The 23,063-nt window shown below is 35.4% G+C and overlaps 2 protein-coding genes and 1 long non-coding RNA gene across 4 annotated transcripts in view; 1 reads left to right on the top strand and 2 right to left on the bottom strand.

Annotated features, from left to right (window-relative positions):
- The window catches only part of senp7b (SUMO specific peptidase 7b), a 30,575-nt gene extending 19,340 nt beyond the window's left edge, over positions 1 to 11,235 (bottom strand). Inside the window, exons 1-8 of one of the 2 annotated variants that reach the window (XM_082138290.1) lie at positions 11,084 to 11,235; positions 9,326 to 9,430; positions 9,051 to 9,151; positions 8,528 to 8,788; positions 8,351 to 8,439; positions 6,001 to 6,182; positions 4,569 to 4,869; positions 1,844 to 1,941 (exon numbers count right to left, since the gene is read on the bottom strand). In XM_082138290.1, the coding sequence (XP_081994416.1) occupies positions 1,844 to 1,941; positions 4,569 to 4,869; positions 6,001 to 6,182; positions 8,351 to 8,439; positions 8,528 to 8,788; positions 9,051 to 9,151; positions 9,326 to 9,430; positions 11,084 to 11,125 (1,179 nt within the window). In that variant the 5' untranslated portion in view covers positions 11,126 to 11,235. The remainder of the gene's footprint in view (positions 1 to 1,843; positions 1,942 to 4,568; positions 4,870 to 6,000; positions 6,183 to 8,350; positions 8,440 to 8,527; positions 8,789 to 9,050; positions 9,152 to 9,325; positions 9,431 to 11,083) is intronic. The other variant, XM_082138291.1, reaches the window with a different exon arrangement.
- Positions 11,236 to 11,639: 404 nt separating this feature from the next.
- LOC309475075 (uncharacterized protein) lies at positions 11,640 to 16,140 on the top strand. The gene is made up of 4 exons (XM_082137692.1): positions 11,640 to 11,770; positions 12,645 to 12,682; positions 12,783 to 13,103; positions 14,764 to 16,140. Exons 1-4 carry the CDS (start codon positions 11,760 to 11,762, stop codon positions 14,880 to 14,882), a joined length of 489 nt encoding a protein of 162 aa, XP_081993818.1. The 5' UTR covers positions 11,640 to 11,759; the 3' UTR covers positions 14,883 to 16,140.
- Positions 16,141 to 16,717: 577 nt separating this feature from the next.
- Positions 16,718 to 21,146, bottom strand: LOC309475018. The gene is made up of 5 exons (XR_014197468.1): positions 20,993 to 21,146; positions 20,538 to 20,781; positions 18,890 to 18,930; positions 18,473 to 18,817; positions 16,718 to 18,365 (listed from the first exon to the last, which is right to left on the bottom strand). It is a non-coding gene; the product is annotated as an uncharacterized lncRNA (long non-coding RNA).
- Between the last annotated feature and the right edge of the window lie 1,917 nt (positions 21,147 to 23,063).

Raw genomic sequence — 23,063 nt, 5'->3', positions numbered from 1 at the left:
TCTATTTTTATTATCATTAAAATATTATCCAATTCCTCAATTAATTGCCAAAACAATCATTGACAGCCCTAGATTAGTTACATTTTAATTAAAATGCACCTATATTGTTTTGCTTTTTGTGACTTTCAGTCGAATAAAAGACAATTTTTCCAGTCATATTTTGACATTGAAGATTTCTTAGTGTTTCTTAAAAATATCATCTCGTCTCATTCTCATGAACCCAATAGTGAGTGTGTCGTCTCATTTGTGAATTTAACCACAGTGACTTGCTGTCGACTGAATTCTGTTATTCTCATTTTCCTTGGACGTAATGGAAATAAACAAAATCTGCTTTTCTTGAAATTACAAAAGACAAAAGCACAGAATGTTTCTCAATTCGTCTGCATGTCAAACTGAAGGTGAATACACTAACTGATATTGACAAACACCTGAGTCGTATTGCTCTAATCAACCTCAAACATCCCGACCCTGTGATCAAGAGCCCAAAGCTTCTCTCAAAGGCGTTTCGAGTTCAGAATTGAGCAAAAATCCAAAATGCTGCATTCCAAACTTACAAGCCTCTCATACCAGGGAGCCACAATGGATTTGTTCACCTGTCACGAAAAACAATGCTAACTGAAGATGTGTCCAGCTTGGACAAACAATTCTAACCATTCTGACAATGGACATTTGTTGAAAGAGTTTGGTGAATCGTTGTAAAACTAAGACACATTCGAAACTCCACAACCATACTGAAGAAATCTAGACTTCAAAAGACAGATGTACATGATTCTTCAGCATGGTTTCAAAGCTTCTTTAAATGAAGAGTTACACACAAACGGGACTATGTTAGGATAACACTGATGGGGACATTTAAAGAGCAATAAATGATGTACCATGTTTACGATTCCACATCGATTCTGCCACAGAAAAGTATTTATTCACTGACTGTTTGAAAGTTTGGGGTTAGACAGATTTTTTTTTTTTTTATTGAAAGAAATTAATACTTTTATTCAGCAAGGATGCATTACATTGATAAAAAAATTAATTAAAAAAACTGACAGTAAAGACATTTATAATGTTACAACAGGTTTCTATTTCAAATAAATGTTCTTTTGAACTTTCTATTCATCAAAGAATCCTGTAAAAAAATTATCACGGTTTCCACAAAAATATTAAGTGGCGGAACTGTTTTCAACATTGATAATAATAATCAGAAATGTTTCTTGAGCAGCAAATCAGCATAAGTTTTCTTCTGGGATCAAACACGTCACAATATAAGTTATTTAAGTAATACGCAAAATAAAATGGCGAGGCCTGGTTGAGTTAGTTAGTAGTGTATTAAAACTTGTGGTTATGGCAAGGGTGTGGCATTTCCAAAAACACTCTCCAAACAGTTGACCAATCACAACACACTGGTCCAGTCGACCAATCAGAGCACATTGTGCTTTTCAGAAGGCGGGGCTTCATTGAGACAGGAACTAAACAGAGCAACTGGACAGACTGGGAAGAAACAGAGGAGCTGCAACAATGTCGAATATGTGAAAAAATGCTGTGTTTTTTGAACATTGGAGCATTAAAAATTATTCTAGTAGATCCCAAAAGCAAAATCAAGACTTTGTAAAAGTCTATGTATAAATATGGCCCCTTTAATTGTTGAGTGTCAATAATAAATGTCACCAGATATTACTTTTGTTTAGCATCCCAGCTAGGTTTGATTCATAAATATACAATTTGTAACATAAATAGGGACTTTTGCAATCAGCTTTTAAGTGTGTGCTAAATTAATAAAAGTTCATTACACAGAGTCATCAAACTTGAGTAGGGACATATCTTAAATCTACACCCTTTCTTTATCCGTTACCTGAGCGTCCCTGATCCCCTCAGAGATCCGCTGCTCTTGCAAACTTCCAGAGACGTCATTCATCTCCTCGGCTCCTTCATCATCGCTGGACAGCACGACTGAAGGGGAAAGAGATTGACCAATCAGAAGCAAGGACCAGAACTATGCGTTAAAATGCCTTTGAACAAGAGGTCAGATGTTCTTGCTTCCATTGAAGCACTCAGGATGTTCTTCGAAACACGAATCAAAAGGTTTTGCACATCATATGCAGATAATATCATTTGCGATGAAAACTTTTTATATTAAATTAGGAACGAATGAAGAATAGAAGCAGTGGTCTCAGACTTCTGGACCACACCGCACGTGTCTAAACGTTCTGGAGGACAAAAAAAAAAAACTCCTAGATAAACTTCTGATGCTACATTTTCCAATGAGGTAAATGTGAGTGTTGACAGATGTTTCCTTCAGTAAACAGTTTGTATGTGTATTTGAAAAGTTCACATGATTAACATCATCGAGGGGTCGAATGATCGTTTTTACACTGTGTTCTTACAATTCAATATTATGTTTTGAATTGGAAAGTTACCGGCCAATTTTTACTTGCATTTGGCGTTTGATGAGTGTTAATTGTGGACCATGTATTTATCTTTTTCTCTTCTTCTCTGTAGCAGAGGCTTCTCTTTGGCTGGGTCCCATAATGGGCTTTGGGAGAGAAACGGGGACATTGGTAATCCTCTCTCTTTTTTTTTTTTTTTTCATCCTTCACCTCCTTCCCTTCCTCTTCCTGTCTACCAATTCATCAGAAAACAATAACAAATTCAATGCTGCCCATCTGGTTTTGCTACATTAAAAATGGCTCATATTGGACATATTTGCAAACTAAGTGGACATTTGTTAGCCATTCAAATCAATCCATTCGAATCCTCTTTGTCAGATCATCACTAGAGGAAAAAATGAATGTGAACTAAAGCTTTTAACAATGGAAAAAGGATTTTTTTTATTATTTTTTTTTATTAGAAAAATAATTATTTTAGGCCAGATCTTTTCAATGAATCAGTTGATATGGTTCACAAAACCAGTCTGAATGAACTCATTGACTTTATGATCCAGACTGGAAAAGAAGATTATCAGTGAAGAATGAAGCTGTTTCTCAAACAAAGCTATCTGAATTGGAACAATGTGAAGGTGCGTAATTAATGACAGAATTATGTTTTTGTGGATGAACTATTCCTTTAACGGCAACCATAATAGGGGATAAAGAGTTTAGAACGAGCAAGTCCTAGCTGATCATGAGGAGGAGGATGGTGCATCTGCGCTCCTCTCTAGCAGACAGAGGTGTAATGGGCTTTACTCAGAACTTGAGGTCAGGATTGTAGTAATCTAGATTGTGAGAGTGAATGCTGCTATTCTGCACACCTCACACTTAAAGACATTAATCTTTATAAGCTCATCCTTCATCCAGTGACAGCTCAGAACAGACGCCACCTCCAAGTACAATGGGAACGACCGTCTCGGAAAATACTTCATTTTTTTAACAAATTGGGTTAATTCAGTTTCACTCTCTTTTATAACGTTCACACTTAATCTGCATTTCTAAATCCAGATTCCACTTTGTGCATTGGTGGAAGTTTACTAATTTATTTAGGGATGCACTATATACTATATATTTAGGGATGTTGGTTGAGGAGATTCCCCCTTCCATATGTAAAGCACTTTGAGTACCTAGAAAAGCGCTATATAAATGTAACAAATTATTAATTATAACTAATTATATATCTGTTCAATAGCAGTTATCAGAAATAGGCTTCTTTTGTTACCTGTCAGGTTAATTCAGTTTCACTCTTTTTTTTAACGCACACACTCACATACAATCTGTATTTCTTAATCGAGACATGTTTTTTTGTAGAATCTATCAAAATCCGAAATGTAATTGTACATGTTAATTTCTTCTATTTTTACATTTAGATTAAGTTAAGTTAATCTTTAGAAACACTACTAATTTATTAACACTGTTAAATGTAATCTTTAACAAATCTAAAGATGAATATCCATTTTTATAATGTAAATTATAATGTTGCGATGCTTAAATTTACTTGTAGCATTTATTGATTTTAGTTTTTAGCCACAATACTTAAGAATTTTCATATCAGCCCAAAACAAAAAAATATGATCAGCTTAATCGCATTTGTCAGAATAAATTTAATTTTGGTGCATCTTTATTTTTTATTATTTGTATTTATTATTATAAATTTCAACAATCCCCTAAAGTTCTTTGATGGCACAAGTCATATCTGGGGTCTTAAATGTCATGAAGACTTGACTTGAAGACTTGAAGTTTTTGACTTGGGCAAGTAAGCAACCACCCAGATCACCATAGCAATTTCACAGCAAAGTTCTGGAAACTCCCTGTGGTTACGAGTTTTGCACAGGCAAGCAACATTCACATTTTTGTTAGAAAATGTACACATCTAGTTGGTTGTTATTTTGACCTCCTGACCGTTTCCAAGAGCAAATCTGGTGCCTCTACCAATCAGTGTGTTTAAGAAAAACGTCTTCCATTAAAGGCAAATGCCGCAAGTTCACTTTTTTCAAGTGTTTATGGGGTAAGCTGGCATACACAGCATGCAAAAGCTGTTAAACGAACTACCCAGCACCCTGGAGGGTAAGAAAGTTTAAATAAGGCTAGTTTGCCCTCAATGTTTGAGAAGTTGTGGAAAGAATCAGATGAAAAAACAATCAAACGTACTTGGCTCTGTTGAGCTGGGCTTGGTTCTCTTGTAGGTCTTGCAGAAACTGTGGGGCTTCCTCCTCAATCTGTTGCAGTAAACAGACCCAAAGGGGTCTTTGCTCTTGGCCTCTGGTGGGGAAATCAGCAGGTTTTTTTTAACAGGCACAGAGGTGGTAGCTCTTTCTCCAGAGGACCTGAGATGCTTAGTTTGAGCTTCCTGAACGTTGCGGCCTGAATGGAGGCTGGATTCATGATTGGACGGTTTGGAAACAGATTCTTCATTCGACACATTTCCATTCTTGTTTTTGCTTGCTGCTTTCTGGGGTCAAAAAACAAGGGACAACAATGAATAAAGTGGTTACAGATGGCATAAAGGCTCCTTTTGAAATATCTAATATTTTAATATTTATTAGGTAACATGACTGAACGCTTCAGAAAGGCTACAAAGCAACTTGAACGGTAGAACTATCCCTTTAATATTTATGACCTAAGACTTTGCTATAGTAGGATTTTTAATATTGCCATCAGTTCCCATTACAAGCTAATGAATATTTAAGAAGCCCTACTATGGTAAAGGCTCAGATCATGAATATTAAGTAACAGGACTGAAGGGTTTTGAGGCAACATCTTTATATTTATGAGCGGTGAAGGTGAAGGTATGCTTCATGAATATTAATTAGGTAACATGACTGGATGATCAGTGTGACCTAATTTACATTTATATGCCAATACATTGTTCTGGACGCTCTAGGATGGTTAAAAAGCAATGTCAGACCTAATAAATATTTATTAGTCGACTTTTCCATGGTAGGATTTGTAAATTCACCGCCGGTGTACCAAGGACGTCTTGACCCAAGGAATATTTACGAGCCTTACTATGGTAAAGGATTTAAATCAAGAATATTATCTACATACTTCTGGAAATTTACGAGGCAACCTCAGGATAACCTAATTTATATTTATGAGCCAAGACTGCGGCATAGTTCATTTTTCATGTAGCAACATTGCTTTGAAGCAACTAATATTTACAAGTCCTATTATGGTGAAGGTTTGGTTCATGAATATTAATTAGGTAACACGACAGGGTGGTCCAGGAAGGTTATTATGCAAATTAAGCATGACCTCATTCAAACTGATGACATTGTAAAAGTAGCTATGACATAATCAGATAGCCTTAATTAATATTCATGAGCTACGGCTTTACCGTGAACTGTATTATGTTAAAATACTGGCTTATAAATATAAATTAGTTCAAACTGACGTTGCTTCATAACCTTCCTGGGTACAATGGTTAATTCATGATTACTGGTTATGTAACATGACTGGATGCTCCAGTAAACAACACCAGTCTCTAATTAATATTCATTAGCTAAGACTTCACCATAGAAATGTACTTTATTGACGTCTGGACTTGACTGGCTTTCACTGAATGACAAGAACACCATCTCACCTCAGAGACGCCACAAACAGAACCTGTGGGCTTTAATTTGCGGTCAGTCTGCGAGACGTGATCCAGGTCCTCTGGAGTAGACGACCGCAATGTCTCTTTCGCCGGAGAACTGCCTTGTGTCTCTTCCGTTTCTTCATCCTCATGGAAAAGCCCACATGCCTCCAGTTGCCCCGGATCCAGGCCTAACAAGATGGAATGATGGAGAACTTGGTTAAAAAAGAAGAAGAAAATTCTGGGACTTTACAAGCAGCACATAACCTTCTCCTAACGACTTTTACGCACTCTCCAGTACATATAAAATGGCCTTATTGAGCAAATATCATTCCTCCACCTTGGTGGAGGTCACATCAGCCATGAAACGGGGCTAAATCGCCAAAATCCCCAGAGACGTGGAACTAGACAGAGTATAAGCGAGAGGGCCAGCAAGAAAGAGAGCAGCAGGACCATTTTAACAGATCCATAAAGTTAAGCATTTGTTTATTTATCAGCGATCCGAAGCCAGGAAAACTCTGATGCCGTCCAATATTATGTAGAGCAGGCAGTGAAGGAGGGTCAAAGGAAAGGAGACAGCTGCGAGATGTTAAACACACCGCCTGAAGCACAATGGAGCGAAAGAAGAGAAAGACAAAGCTGATCATTAAGGTACTTAGAGATGCAGAGACTTAGTAAAGCCCAAAAACTGAGCATTTTCCCTCATTAGCTTCTTGATAATCTACATCAGATATCTCAGCCAAAGTTTACAGTTTACTTTAACTGCTTATTTAGTTTAACGATCCAACTCATTAGGGAGAAACCAAAGTCTCTTTCTGAATTTCGCAGGAACAGTCATGCTATATCATGTTTGTGTTTTTGGCAAGAGTCAGTATATAGGTCAATTTTAGTTTTCATTTATGGCTACTTTTATTATATATTTTTATATTTTCTGAAGATAATGGTGTGCATGTGAAAACGTCTGTGCCACAGTTCTAAAGTGGTTGCCAAGTCATAAAAAGGTGTAAGTAATAAAATATTTAATCAATTATATAAACATTATTTTATTATATAAAAATATATAATTGTGCATGTTAATAGGACACTATTAAACATATATATATATATATATATATATATATATATATATTATTTATGGTATCTACACCTTGTATTATACAAGTATATATTTAAAAAATGAATATTATATATTTATATAAATATAATTAACTACATATGTATTTATAAATAATGTAAATGTGTATTTTTTTATAATAAAAAAATATATATATAAATAAATGTTCAAAAATTGGACAAGAGAGAGTGAAATCTGGATTGATAAACCAAGATTTAATGTGAATCCAAGAAAAGAGTGAAACCGAATTAACCCGACAGGTGAGAAGAGAAACCTTACAAACCAAAATGTTTTTGCTCGTTCATTAGAAGCCTAAAAGCATTTTGCACTGCCATACAGCGCTCGCGAAGATGTATCGGTCTTATTATCGTTAACAAAGGGTATGTTTACACGACAACAATGCACTAAAAATGGAAACGTTTTTTCTTTGTGTTTTTGCGTACAGACAACAATATTGTTAAAACGATGCCCGTTCACAAGGATCCATGAAAACGACTAAAACGCTGTATGTTGCTGCCAGGCCAGTAGATGGCGATGTTACTATAGACTCAACACCTAATTGCATGACATCACCATTTGCACAAATACACATTTTTGTAGTTTACATGGAGACGGTAACGGTATCGTTTTCAAAAACTTGCACTTTGAAACCAGTTTTCAAAACTTTTCAGGCCCCCAAAACGGCATTGTCGGGTAAATGAACGGCAAAAACGCAATAAAAAGTTTTCAGTTTTTAGCTGAAGACGGTGTTGTGTAAACGGCCCCTAAAGCTAAAAGAAAAAAACATTAATGTTGATTGAAATAAATTAACAGAAATAAAATAAAATATACTTTTTGTAAGCAATATTTCAGTTAGTTTCAAAAGCAACATTTCTAATTTTCATTTAGTTTAAGTTGCTTAGTAAAATTAAGTAAAATTACTAGTGCTGTCAAAACGATTAATCGCATATGACATAAAGGTTGTCTTCTACATAACATTATGTGTGTATATAATATATAATATTTATATATATCTATGGGTGTGTGTGTGCGTGTCTGTGTATAATATAATAATACATATACAAACATATATTAAGTAAACAAAAACTTTTATGTTAGATGCGATTAATCGATTCGACAGCACTAAAAAGTACTCAGACAAAAATAATAAAACTAAATCGACAAAAAAAATAAAAAAGTAAATAAAAAATATTATGAAATTCTACAATAATATATTAGTGATGCTAAAATAACACAGGGATGTACCTCTACGAATCTTGAACGAGCTTTCAGACGTCCCCAAATGGTTCTCATCATGGCAGAGAAGAGTATCCGACGCTCTTTTGGGTCTCCAACTGAAACACATACACATACATTTTATAAAACCCACTTAGATCATACGACCATGTGCACTAACCGCCACATCATGGTTCAGATTCTCACCTGCTATTTCCTGGGAAGTCTCTCCCTGCGGTGGGAGTTTGACATTGGGGTCTGAAACCGGTCGTCTCGGACAACTTATTAGGCGTCCCGTTCGCTCGAACAGGGCAGACTTTTATTGCCTGTTTGTTCATTTTAAAACTAAACAGCCCACGTGTGGATCCTTTGGGAAGGTTATCCGAGCAGGTGCGCGTGACGCGGCCTGGCGTCCGTGCGTCAGGTGAGAGATCCGGTCTCTCACCGCTGAGGGATGGCCTGATGGGTCTGAAACAGACAAAAAATGGACACAAATACAAGTAAAATGAGCCATTATGCAACTGATAATGATATTTTGCTCTTTAAATGTGGCTCATATCGTTCCTTGTTATAATGTATGTAAAGTATGACTACTTAAAAGTTGCAAACCTAGGTTTAATACTTAAGGTTAGGGATTGTTTCAAATCTTTCGGCTCAGCTGTTCTCAGCAAACACCAGTCTCAAAGTAAATAAACAGCTCCATCTAGTGATGGTTTATCTGAAGTCTTACCCCACAGATTCACTCCTCTGTCCGTCTTTTGACAGCTTATTTCCATTAGAACTGGATTTATGAAGCATTCTTCCATTAAGAGTGGTTGAACCCCATTGCATCTGTGGAACGAGAAATGAAAAGAGCAAAAGGAGTGGATTTACATTAAACTACAGTGTTTGCATTGACTTATAGGAGCTTATCTATTCTCTCAGATGAGACTGTAAATGGAGAACACATTTTTATTGGCTGATTATATGGACATTTGTTTATTAGTGTATATGATGTTACATTACCTTGTGCGTGTTGCTGTCCTGCAGTCGAGACAGTGGAGACTGCATGTCAAGACTGCATGAATCTGACAGCTGCTTCTTTTTGGGGATTCTGAACGGGACATCCATCTGCAAAAAATACAATAATTGTTAGGATTTTCAAGTCAGAATGTATTTGTAACTCAGTTCACTTTTACACCATAATAAATCAACTTTATAAACTGTAACATACGTATAATTTGTATAAACAGGGTTTCTGCAGGTTTTAAATGTAAGACTATTTTTTAAGAACAAGTAGCCTAAAGAACATTTAAGGAATAAATTGAAGAACTTAAAGAAAAATTTAACAATTCTCAAAATGCAAATGTCTAGGAAGCACACAATGAGTTAACAAACTTCCAACAGATATCCATACATTTTTTATTCATTTTACAATAGAATATTCCACTAGAATATGGGAATAGCCATAACTTTTAGTGTGCCTGCAAAAATATACAAATAAAAAATGGTTCCAGTACAAATGTCTAAAGATTCATACTTCAAAGTATATTTACTTGAGAATCAAATTCTGTGAAATTGATCTAAATGAAGTGAGTTTATGATTAAAACAAGAACAAACATTTGCCAATATTGTAAAAAAAAAAAAGGTAATATCCCACTGAAAGATATTTGTACTTGATTTAAGCATAAACTCACTTCATTTTGAAACATTTCCCAGAAAACAAGACTTTTTAATCTTCATTTTGCATCTCAAGTAAATGTATCGGGATTTAAGGATATTAAAGGATATCTGTATTGGAAAATAAGTCACTGAAGAAGATATAACAAATGTTTGCAGCGCAGGCAACATTTAATACCATGACTTTATGAATTTAAGACTTTCTGCTCGATTTTAAGACCTTAATTTGTGTGGATTAAGACTTTTTAAGACCCTGATAAGACTATTTCTCAATAAATATTTTAATTTATTTCCTTAGTGTTTCCCAAATATATATATATATTTTTTATAATATCAAATTATACTTGATATTGTTTAACATTATGATTAATACTATTACAGTCAATTATTACTATGAATCACTTTCTAAAATAAAAACAAACATAAGTTTTATAAATAAAAGTTCTTATATAAATATACAGATATTCTGATACAATTTACACATACTTTGCAGTTTGATCTTTAAAAAGTTACTGAGTGTTCTAAGTGCAAAATATTGATAATAATAATAGTAATTATATTAATTGTGATATTGGCAGCCTGAATATTTTCAGTTCCTATTTTATTTTTTACAAACCAAATGTATATGCAAAATTGAAGTCTTTCCAAGTAGCTCAGGTTTGTAATAACTGTTTGATCTTTCTGTCCTCCATAATTATTATTCATGCAGATTTTTATTTAGAAATTTAGATAAACAACAGTGACCAAACCTGTGAAATATATCAGAACAATCCAGTAACCTTAAACGTCCTGAAATCCCTCATTCGCACGGGGTTGAGATTTTTAAGACTGTTTAGATGTTTATATGCCCACCTGACAACCGAAACTGCTACAGTCACTAATCAAACACAGATTCGAGTATAAAACACCATGCACGAGCTAACTTAATCTTATATAATCGAAATAATTATGATACCATAAGTGTCTAAAACCTCTAAATATCATGAACGTGATTAATATCAAACAGTTTAAGCTTTTAGCATTGGCTGTTCAACTCCAGGGCCATTAATATTCCACATCTGAGCTGATATTGGTCTTATAAGCTTCATAAATGCCATACTTACAGCACACACCTGTCTGAGACTCGCTCTATAAATATCAGGCATGGGCTATGAACGGGTAAAGGCACTGATAAATCATTCTGGTCAGCAGAATATCAATAAGTGCACTAAGAAGTGAGCATCCCTCTTTCTGTTTACGTCCGACGTTTTCCCGATTCTTCTTCTTCTTCTGCAGTTGAAAGTTGTGGCGGGTAAATAATCGGAATCGTGATTGCGCCATCTGGTGTTCAGCTGGATGAACAGAATCAAGCATCATTTGTTTGTGAGCGTTTGTTTCTAATATTTTATTGTGTCAGTTGTGTGTTCGTTATTGCAGTGTGTGGCTCATCTTTAGATTAAGGTAATCATTTTAAATTAAAGTATTCAAAAATTAAACAAACAAAATGCCTAACAAACACACCAATGGTCACATACAAAACTTATATAGTATAATTTATATATTTTTATTCATATAATTTGTATTATTTATTTTACACGACAATAGATATACTATATTATTTAAACTATTTAAAAACTATTTAAAGAGATTAAAATAACAACAAAGGCAACGAACTGCGCATGCGTTTTACGTTGCAGCTAAATGGAAATTATGGACACGCTTCGCTGTTCAATTTCAGCTGAAATTTCAGCTTAATTCCTCCAATAACTATCTGTTTGCATTATTATAAATTTGTACATCATGTTCAAAAGGTACGTTGTGCTGAAATTGTCGTCGTGTCGCAGTAGACATCTTTATCCTCTGGCCTTCAGAACAGAGGCGCAGTGTTACGATAGCTAGACTATAGAGGCTTTGTGCTAACGTTAGCTGCTTCTGTCAGTATGTAAATATTCCTACATTTACGATGATAACGTGTCCTAAATATTCACAGCAACGGAGAAATGTAATTTACAATTAACGTTAATACGTTAAAAAATCGTCCGTCTGTTTGCGCAGATATGTCTACATTAGCTGTTATTTCTAATAACTAGCTTGCCAGGCTACTTAAACATAAACAAACTGGAATTCATGAAAACTAAAGTAAATCAAATGTTATCGAATATATTTATGCCTATATCATTTAACTTATATTGTATGACGTGCTGATATCGTTTATGTGTTTGTATTATTATTATATCTGACGTCACGCTGCACCTGTTGCATGTCAGATCAATTCATCATATATATTGATGAATGCCAGAATTATATTGTTTAATGCTAAAATCTGGTTTAAAAGACTTTAAATGATCTAAATAAACCGTTGTTGATTACCATTGGTGTAAATGTATAAAAATGTCAAACTGACACAAAATTTCTGCTCAAAACAACTATATCTTCACACTTTTACAAAAGCCGCCTGCGCCTGTCAATATAAACTGCACTACTAGAGGTTTCATCACCCACTTTTGTCATCGTAAATGACGTTTTGTTGACCTCTGTGTCTCTGCGACACCTGTTGTTGAAGTCTCGGTCCCCTCAGGAAAAGATATTTCTAACTAGTACCCTGAGGCATATCTTTAATATTGGGAATAGTAGTTATCACAGTTTAATCTTTCTGTATGACTGTCTTTGTGTTTGTTTTTGCAGTGTGTTTGTCTGTTTCTTTCTACTAGTTTTGAACGAAGGTAAGCACATAATATCGCAGATATTTATTTGAATCAGCTTGGAAGTAAACATTGACTCAGTCTTTCACATGTTCATGGTCTGCCTCTGCTTTTGTTTCAGCATCTGTGGATGAAACCATTCAGGTTTTTGTCGGAGATTCTACAGTTTTTCCGTGTCGTTCTCCCCGGCAACCTACTATTTTTACTGCATACTGGAGATATCAAGACAGCAAGAATGTGTATGACATACAAGGTGGCGTAGAATCGACTAAGGAGCAGGACCCAGCGTACAAAAGCAGAACCGAAAGTTTTCCTGCAGAATATTCCAAAGGAAACTTCTCCCTCAAACTTAAGAAACTTCAGAAAACTGATGCAGGGTCGTACTGCTGCTTCCTCCCCGAATTTAGTTCTCATCAAATATGCACAGTACTTCAAGTCAAAGGTGCGATTAATTGGTTGCCATTATTAGCTCTTACAATTCTTGATGTTAAATATCAGTAATTGGGATTTAAGTGTGGCGAAGTGAAGGCAGTTTGTATTTTTTCCCATGATATAATATTTTCTCTTATCCCAGTTTAATGTGCAAAGACAACTGCACAGTGAGCTGTTTGTAGGTTTACGTCCTGAATGTAAACACTGGGGTTTGGTGGCACTTATAATAAATAACATAATACATCAAATAAATAAGCTGTTAAGTGAGGAGGAAGTGTACTGTGAACGAGAAGTTCAACACAGCATGTCTGAGACCTAAAAAAATAAAATAAAAAAAATCTCAAAAACACATACAAAAAAAATCTGTTTGACAAACAAAATAACAGACTATAAACCAAATAACAAACTAATATAACAAAATGATAAATGTGACACAAAAGTCAAACAAAGTAGCCAGTCTGACAAACAAAATAACAACTTCTAAAACAAAATAGCCAGTCTGACAAACAAAATAACAACTTCTAAAACAAAATAGCCAGTCTGACAAACAAAATAACAACTTCTAAAACAAAATAACAAATCTGACAAACAAAATAACAACTTCTAAAACAAAATAGCCAGTCTGACAAACAAAATAACAACTTCTAAAACAAAATAACAAATCTGACAAACAAAATAACAACTTCTAAAACAAAATAACAAATCTGACAAACAAAATAACAACTTCTAAAACAAAATAACAAATCTGAGAAACAAAATAACTTCTAAAACAAAATAACAAATCTGACTAAATAAATTCTAAAACAAAATCACCAGTTTGGCAAACAAAATAGCAGACTATAAACTAAATAACAAACTAATATAACAAAATGACAAATTTGACAAAAACGTCAAACAAAATAACCAGTCTGACAAACAAAATAACTTCTAAAACAAAATAACAAATCTGACAAACAAAATAACAACTTCTAAAACAAAATAACAAATCTGACAAAATACATTCTAAAACAAAATAACCAGTTTGGCAAACAAAATAGCAGACTATAAACTAAATAACAAATTAATATAACAAAAAAACAAACAAATTTGACCAAAAAATAAAACAAAATAACCAGTCTGAGAAACAAAACAACTTCTAAAACAAAATAACAAATCTGACAAACAAAATAACAACTTCTAAAACAAAATAACAAATCTGAGAAACAAAATAACTTCTAAAACCAAATAACAAATCTGACTAAATAAATTCTAAAACAAAATCACCAGTTTGGCAAACAAAATAGCAGACTATAAACTAAATAACAAACTAATATAACAAAATGACAAATTTGACAAAAACGTCAAACAAAATAACCAGTCTGACAAACAAAATAACTTCTAAAACAAAATAACAAATCTGACAAAATAAATTCTAAAACAAAATCACCAGTTTGGCAAACAAAATGGTCCGTGTACCTTCCGATAATTTTTGTATTTTTTGGGGGGAATGTTCGGAAACGATCATTCTTGCACTTTCGTTTGGTGTTGTTGCTTTTGGCACAGACTTTACACACTTCTCCTCTGGAGTATTAGTGTATTCACTAATGATCGTCCACACTGTGAGTCAGTACTAGCCCTACAGTACATGCTACTGTTTTTTTCAATCTTCTTTTATTGTTTTTGTGTTTTAGATGGACCAAGGGGAATCCAAGTGAAGCCAGGCTCAAACCGTGACGTTGAATCCAAAGCGGAGAGGATTGTCTCTCTGTTAATTCCTTTCTTCGCTGGGACTGTTCTGCTCTGGTTGTGAGAGTGGTGATTGTGGGCAATATAGCAGAAAGCACACACTTGTGCAGGGATCAGCTTTTTGCAATATTATGACAGATATCTGATATTTTGACAGAGTCATAAAACGAAAAACGAAATCTGTTGAATTAGGACTATATCCTACTATGTTCTCGCTGGACCAGAGTAAGAACCACAAAATTACATCTCATATATGCAGTAGTTCATCAATATGTAATTTTGATAAACATTTAGACGCACAAAATACATATCTGACATGTTATAGATGTTACTCTGGGCAGATGCTATAAACACAGTCTTGTTTACTGGACTGCACTTTAGTTTCCGCCATTCAGCTTGCAAAACATCCAGAACATTCCCAGTGGATAAAACCAATAAATGTTTGGCATTAATGGCATTAATTAATACTTAACAGTGTCCATTCACATGAATTCAAATATGGCATCTACCCGGATGAGGTCAATCGTTTGCGTTTTTCAGTAATCTTAAAGATTTGATGTGATGCAGTGTTTTTGTGTTGCGATACTAGTTGAGTTGCTTACATAATTATTTACAGGTTGTAACTACAACTGTTTACAGCCATTCTGTTGGTCTAGCTTTATTGTAGGGTTTCTCAAACTCGGTCCTGGAGGGCCACTGTCCTGCACAGTTTAGCTCCAACCCTGATCAAACACACCTAGCTGTGAGTTTCTAGTGATCCTGAAGACATTGATGAGCTTGCTCAGGTGTGTGTGATCAGGGTTGGAGCTAAACTGCAGGACAGTGGCCCTCCAGGACCGAGTTTGAGAAACCCTGCTTTATTGTATTTATTTATTTATTTTATTTAAAATAAGCTAATTTATTGCACCTATTTATTTTTTTTAAAATGTATTTAACTTATTCAAACATTTGACATGTAAACCTCTCAAAACTTAAGCTGTGTAACAATATGCTTACTGGAATAGTGCAAGTAAATGTGTTCTGTCTGTTGTTGTTTTTTTACTAGTTTTGACCAAATTAAATGCTTAACGTTTGACTTCTAAGCGTTTTTTAACGAAACTAAAGGTCAATTATATAAGAAAAGGCCGTCTCAATGACATGTTTAGGGACCAATCAGTCTGTTGTGTTTTACATGTCACTTAGAGGCGGGTTGATCTGAAATAGGTGATGTTGCAATATTAGGCACATGTTTTGATGGTACCATGTGAAACCATTTTCTTAGTGTACCAGTTTTGTAACTCTTTAAGGTCTTCTGCTCAGGAATAAATGACCCTTCTTCATTTAATTTCTTCCACCTGCAGTTTCATCCTCCATCAGTCTGCATGTTCCACAACAGAAATTGTCCAATAATAGGGGATAAAGTATGTTCAGATGGTCAGCATGGCGACTACTCTTTTTTTCCAAGCCACTGACATGTTCTTATACGTTTTAATGTATTTGTAGAAACTACTACTCCTGTCTTAGTGCACCATATATATATATATATATATATATATGGATCACTTATTGATATAGTGCTATTTTGGTATTTTTTGACAAAAATAATGTCATTTTAATTGAATTTGCACTGTAAAATGAAACCACCTTTATTAGACATCATAATATTGTACATAACTGATAATTTTAAAGAACATCACGATTAGTTTATAATTCAAAGGCATTACCCCAAAAAAAATGTTTTGGTGTACAAGTTTATTTATTTTGTGCATTATATATATATTGTCACTGCTAACCCCCCACAGATCCGTGTGAACCAAGCGGGAAGGAAGTCGACCGGAAGTTGAAGCCGGCCGCGTGCCACCATCTTGTAGCAGAACTTCAGCTGCTGTTAGCATCCCATTGACTCCCATTCATTTTGGCGTCACTTTGACAGTGAATAACTTTACATCTGAGGCGTTTGAAGACTCCATTTGTCCATTATTTATTTCTAAAGAAACACGACAATGTATAAAATGCTCCATTACCTTGTATCTTACGTTATGGCCCCGTAGAAGCAGTTTTTGTAAAAGTAGGCTAACGATTGCGTCATAACCACGCGACTCTCTGTCGCACAGTAGAGAGATTACCGTATGGACCGGAGGAGAAGCTCGCGGGCAATCGGGGAGACGTGGAGGCAAAATTACAAAATAATTAATCATAATACCTAGCAAAAGTTGATCCTGCTCCTAGCTCATGGACACCTCCTACTCACGATCTCCGTCTCTGCAAGATTCGGAAGGGAATGATTCAGATTTCTTTTGGCACAGCTACTAGAAGACAGACGGGTTGCTCACATCACATCTACGTCGTCAAGCTCTGTTTGAGTCTGCGCGTCAGGAACGGAAGTCCTAAGAAATCGCTGAAAATGGGCTTCACTTGTCTCAATTGAGTTCCAATGAGATGGCTCTGTCCACTTCTTATACTGTCTATGGTGTGAACGGGGATCTTCTTGACAACATTGTCGTCATACGTGGAAAACCCAAAGGAAAAACGTTTCTGTTTCTTGTTTAGTATGTTAATTTACCGATACATAAAAGATTGTCCAGTTTATTATAGGGTTAATATTATAGTTTTATTAGCACACATTGACAGAAATGACAATGACACTGAAGTTGTTACAAGTCTCATCCATATACAAACATTGACGAAAGCCAAGCTGTGCACGATTAAAATTAATGAAATCTGTATTATCATTTATGTCAAATAATTTATGTTTAACTGCACTGAGAAAAGTGGAAACACTAAAAATAAAGATTATATTTTAATAAGGCAGTTTATAACTTACAAAAAATATTGAGGGAGTCAGCCTTTAAAGCTACACTGTGTAATTTTTTAAGTTGATTTATAGCAAAAAACACTTTGTTCTTTCAAAATGATATGTGCTCATTAATGTGTAATTACTTCTACCAACTAATCAAGTATTCTCGTAAGCGTAGAATCTGCCATTTAGAATACATTGAAGCGAGTCGCTCGAATGGCGGAAGCCATGTTGCGCCTCCATCTTGAAAATACACTAGCCAAAGAGGGACATACCTGGAAATTCAAGCTTCGCCTTTCGCGTTTTGACACTCAGTGGCACCGTGACGAATGCGAGGGGGAGATTACTCGCGACTGCCGGCAGATTTGAAATAATACGGCCACCGTAGGAGTTAAAAAGCCCTCAGAATGGGAGGGGCTAGAAAGTAATATTCAGTTGGTAGTCATAAACAATTTCCTACACAGTGTAGCTTTAACATTCACTTCAGTCACCTTCAACACTATCAGTTCTGATCAGAATCAGATTAAAATACAAAGGACCAACATGTTACTTTCTGAAATGTTTGTTAAAGGGACAATACTTAATGTGCAGATACTTGAAAAATTTACTTAAGTACAGTAACTGAGCAAATGTATTTTTCAACATGCTGATTGAAGAGATCTGAACTCTAGAATAAAAATTAAAAGGATAAGAAAAAACTGATTAACAAAGACACAATTAGTGTCAGTTCTCCGTATAGTCCTCCATGGTTCCCTCTTCCTACTGGTCTATCTGTGAGACAAAACAACAACGGTAAAGTGTGTTACATTAGTTTGACCAGTCACTAACTTAATTCATAATTTCAGTTTTTACTATGAAAATCTTCAGATTATACACACCTTTGACTTGAAGCTCTATTGAGGTTTGATTTTGAAACGGCCCTGTGATGATACAGAAGTACTTCCTTGCATCATTTTTTTGAAGACCGTTGAGTTTGATGGAGACATTGCCTTTCGTTTGCTCATCAGGGAATGATTCAACTCTGTTCTTGTACTTTAGAGCTTGCTCTTCAACTGCTTGTTTGCGCCCATTTATGTCAAACACATGCTTGCCTTCATCGTCTCTCCAGTGTACATTCAAATCTTCAATTCTGTCTTTAAGCTCACTTTCAGGGATAGAACATGACAAGAGAGCCGAGTCTCCAATAAAACCCCAAACTGTGACCACTGAAGAAGAGAAGGAACCTAAAAAGAGCAAACGCACTGTTTGGCTTTTGCATGTGGCATGAAATTTATTTAAAATGTTAAATCTCTCACCTGTGATATACAGCAGAAACACGGAAAAAATGATGTGCCACCTGTAGAAACAGAAGATAAAAAGATATCAACAGCGTGCTAACCTATACTCTTTGGTTCAAAATATATAACTATACTTCATAAAAATCTTCTCCCACACCTGCTCTCCAATATGCACAATCATTGTAAAGGAATGCATAGTCACTTCCTTCTCGCCATTCAGCAACATTCATCTGTGTCATTCTAAATATTGTAAAGTTCTTTGTATTTTGATCACAGTTTGATTAACATTGCCTTATTTTCATTCTCAGCACTAAATGTTGATTAACAGCATAGCTTGTCTACTGTCGTTTGAATAAAGCACGTGAACAAACATGGACCCAATATTCAGAAATGAATTCGTAAAAACATCAGTCTTATCAATGTGTGTGCCAAATATCAGTATATACTAGGAAAAACATAAAAAAGTAGCAATTTATTTGATCCACACTCCTAATTATATGCCGTTGTCTCTCTGGCCTACCTTTGCCAGCCAGACCAAACAACCGTACATTCAAGCCTCCTAATCAAAACATTTTCTTAAAACTGCAGAAAGAACTTGCACTGAATATTTATCTCATATTTATCTGTAATGAATATAATGTGTGATATTTATGTGCAATATATATATATATTTTTAAACATTGTAGCTGTTAGCATGCTACATTAATGATAGCATACGTCTTGATCTGAATAAAATTGTTTTGGCCTCAAATTGTTCTTAGACATACCTGTGTCCCATGGTGTATATAGCAACCGCCCAAATTCAAATGTATTGCAATTCAACAATCCAAAAATGAAAACAATTTCTTATTGAGAACAAGCCACGTTGTCAACGAGTCCACATGAAAGATGGCGCATCCAAATGAAAGATGGCGCATGCACATGCGTATGCAATGTGACTTTTTCCGGGGCTGAGGATAAATGTATCTGCTAATTTAAAGGTGCTCTAAGTGATGTTGGGTGACATCACTTCTTGTTGACGTTCGAGGTATTGTCAAACAAAACGAAGGCTAGCTAGACCCTCCCTCCTCCTCATCCGCGCACTAACCTCCCAAACCCCAGCCCCAAATCCTTCTTGTCGGTTATTGGCTGGAACAGTTTGTTATGTTTCATGGTGCGGGTTAGACCAGTTTGTTTTTCTTGCAGTTTGTGGAGCCTGGGGTGTCAGAAACTTTTTTTACAGTGTGTTCAGGCGACAGGCAGCTAGCGGATGGTGAGGAGACGTTTGCTGTATGTGACAAAAAATCTTTTGGCCTAAAAAACGCGTGACATCGCTTAGAGCACCTTTAATATTTTTTTACTAAAAATAAATATATTTGATTTACCATTAAAAGCCTTTTTTGTTGTTGTTGTGTTTATGTGATGTTCCCTTTTCATCTACACAATGCTTCCCAAAAGGTATTCGAGCCCAAGAGATCACTTAGAGCTATTTTATTTTATTTATCCTACTCAAAAATGTATTTCATATATTTAAAAAAAAAAATTATGTATTTATTATAAACATCACTGTTCACAGATTCTACCAATCTTACATGTTTAGTTTTTTCATGGTTTTCAGTTTTTAGTTTTGTGACATGTACTATATTACTGAATAAGACTGAACAAATATAATATAACTAAGACACACCTTTGATGAAGAACTGTGCTTGATAGCTGAAGATGGAATAAATCCTTCTTGATTCTTGAAGGGTTTGTTTCAGAGTAAGTTTAGGCTGAATTTGTAATCAGTGTCATGTAGTTCTATTCCACAGGTGATCTTGAAATTCCACATTCTTTCTTTTTGCCGTCTTGTCTTCCAGTAAAAAAAAAAAAAAACATCACAGGAAATTCCATTTCGGGAGTGTCTTGTTCTTCAAGTTCCTCATAGTGACCTGCAAAGATTTAAAAATAGTGAAGATAATTATTTATTTTTTTAAATAAAGAACTTAAAAATACACTTGTTTTGTTTTGTTTTGTTTTGTTTTGTTTTGTTTGAATTTGCCTATACAAATTATATTGTCTGCAGATAAATACAGAAGACATCAAAATAAATGAATTGCTGGACTCTGCCAAGAAAATTTAAGTAGATGAGATGTGACTTACCTTAAGGTAATTTACTTTTTGCCTTTGCCACAATCTAAACAGTTTAGTCTGACAGTGACTTGCCTCTTTTCTCATCTTCTCTCAGTTAAAGAGGTGTTTACTCTTGCCAGAGACTGTAGACTATGGTTGATGAGGAAATAGAGCTGAAATACGGTTGTAATGGGAGGGGCAGAATCCACCTGAGGACGGCTAATTACAAGCCATACCAGTTTACACTACAAGTTCTGATTTTTGTTTTTAAAATCACAAGTTCTTGGAAGGATACTGTGTGTCTGTCATTGGTATTGTTTTTAAAAATGTGACCTAAACAAGAACAGTTCAGCTGAAATACCAGGAAGAATATGAAAGAGGGACACCTGCATAACCTTTATGTTAAGAGTAAGCTTTAAATCAATTTGTGCAATTGGCCTAAAGGAAAAGATTTTCAAAACAACACAGAAACTATAAGACTTCCTATATACGATGGCTCAGAATAAATCAAAGCTGGAAACACAAATGCAGCTCAGAAACTGTCTTGAAATATAAGAAATCAATGACAAAAAGAAATAGGGAAATGCAAAACATGGAAATGCAAATCACAGCACGTCAATCAACCTGGCCGTGATTTAATCAAACCAGGCTTCCTCTTCATACTATTTCGAAATGTTTAAAGGCCCACTGAAGTGGGCAGCATGTTTCTCTAGCTGTGTCCCAATGTGAAGGATGCATCCTTCGAAGGCCGCACCATGTAGCCTTCGTAGGATTTCCTAATTGCGTAACCAGGTGTTCCCGATCACCGCTCCTAGCGCCAAGAAACGTGCAAGAGGACAGCTGCAGCCTGATAATTAATTTGATATAACTGAGTAAACAGCTATGGAGCCAGAATTGGCTATTGTCATTTTTATGTTTAACATTTTACTGGAGGACATGAGGATGTTTCAACCCCGGCGCTGCCGGGTCATGTATTTTCGGCTTAGCCAAGACCATGGCCAGATAAATTAAGCTGATGGCTGCGTCCTTAATTGGCGGATTACACTTTAAACTGTTCAAGTATTGGGTGTTAACGTACGTAAATAATGTAATGATTTATGAAAAGAAAAGAAAACTTACATAGGCCTATATATAAGGTTCAAATGTTCACTTATATCTTCCCTTGATGCAATTTTGTAGGCTAGTGTATTCTTTGTATTATGTACACAAATGGACCATGGTGAACATACAGGTTTTCACCTATTGTTTGAATGTAAAAAAGTCCAGTGCAAACATTACTCCCGCTCGTCATCGGCAGCTTTCAGTTGCCAGGCGACAAGAACAATCCTTTGTAGTCTAGACCGGTCCGAGCGCTTCAGATGCGCCCTTTGATATGGGACGCAGCTAGCACCAATTTGTTAATATTGTGACAATAGGCCTACATTACTTTTTTTCCCTCACAGGACAGCAACACTACAAAATGATGTTCTTTTACAATATGATGCATTGTTTTACATTAAACTACACAAAAGTACATAGTTTAAATGTAACAACTTTGAAAATATTCAGAAGTAAAATGCAGTAGTGTCATAATTATGACCGCCGCTAGCGTAGCTAGCGAAAGCGGTCATATAGGGATTGTCAAAGTTTTTTTTTCTTTTTTTTTTTCGTCATCTACTGAATTTTTCGTCAACGATACCAGGGACACCGAAACACCGGGGAACATGAAATTTGGTGGGCATGTAGCCCCACTAGACTTTTACGGAAAAATTTCGTTTGGTCCCCGGGGGCCACTCCCCCCCCGCGCTGGGCCCCCCCAAACCCAAAAAATGCAGTTTTTCCTAAATAACTACCTGAACCGTGGCACCGAGGATGAATAATTTTTTATGGTATGTTGGTCTTAAGGGCCCACATCAACCTAGCCCATAATCACTCATTTGTGATTTGCGCCCCTCCCATAAAAAATGAAAATGCAATATTATTCTGCTTTAATCGCCCCTATCTTCAGTTGAGATGTTCAGAACTGCACCATATTTCATGTGTATGATTAACTTGACATCCTCTGGGGGTATGCTAAGTTTCGTAGAATTTCATCCATGGGGGGGTATAAAATAAATTCATT

This window comes from Leuciscus leuciscus, assembly GCF_965113295.1.
Source record: "Leuciscus leuciscus genome assembly, chromosome: 15".
Lineage (NCBI taxonomy): Eukaryota > Metazoa > Chordata > Actinopteri > Cypriniformes > Leuciscidae > Leuciscus > Leuciscus leuciscus.
Note: the sequence above shows the minus strand (reverse complement) of the source record. Positions and strands in the feature narration are given on the sequence as shown.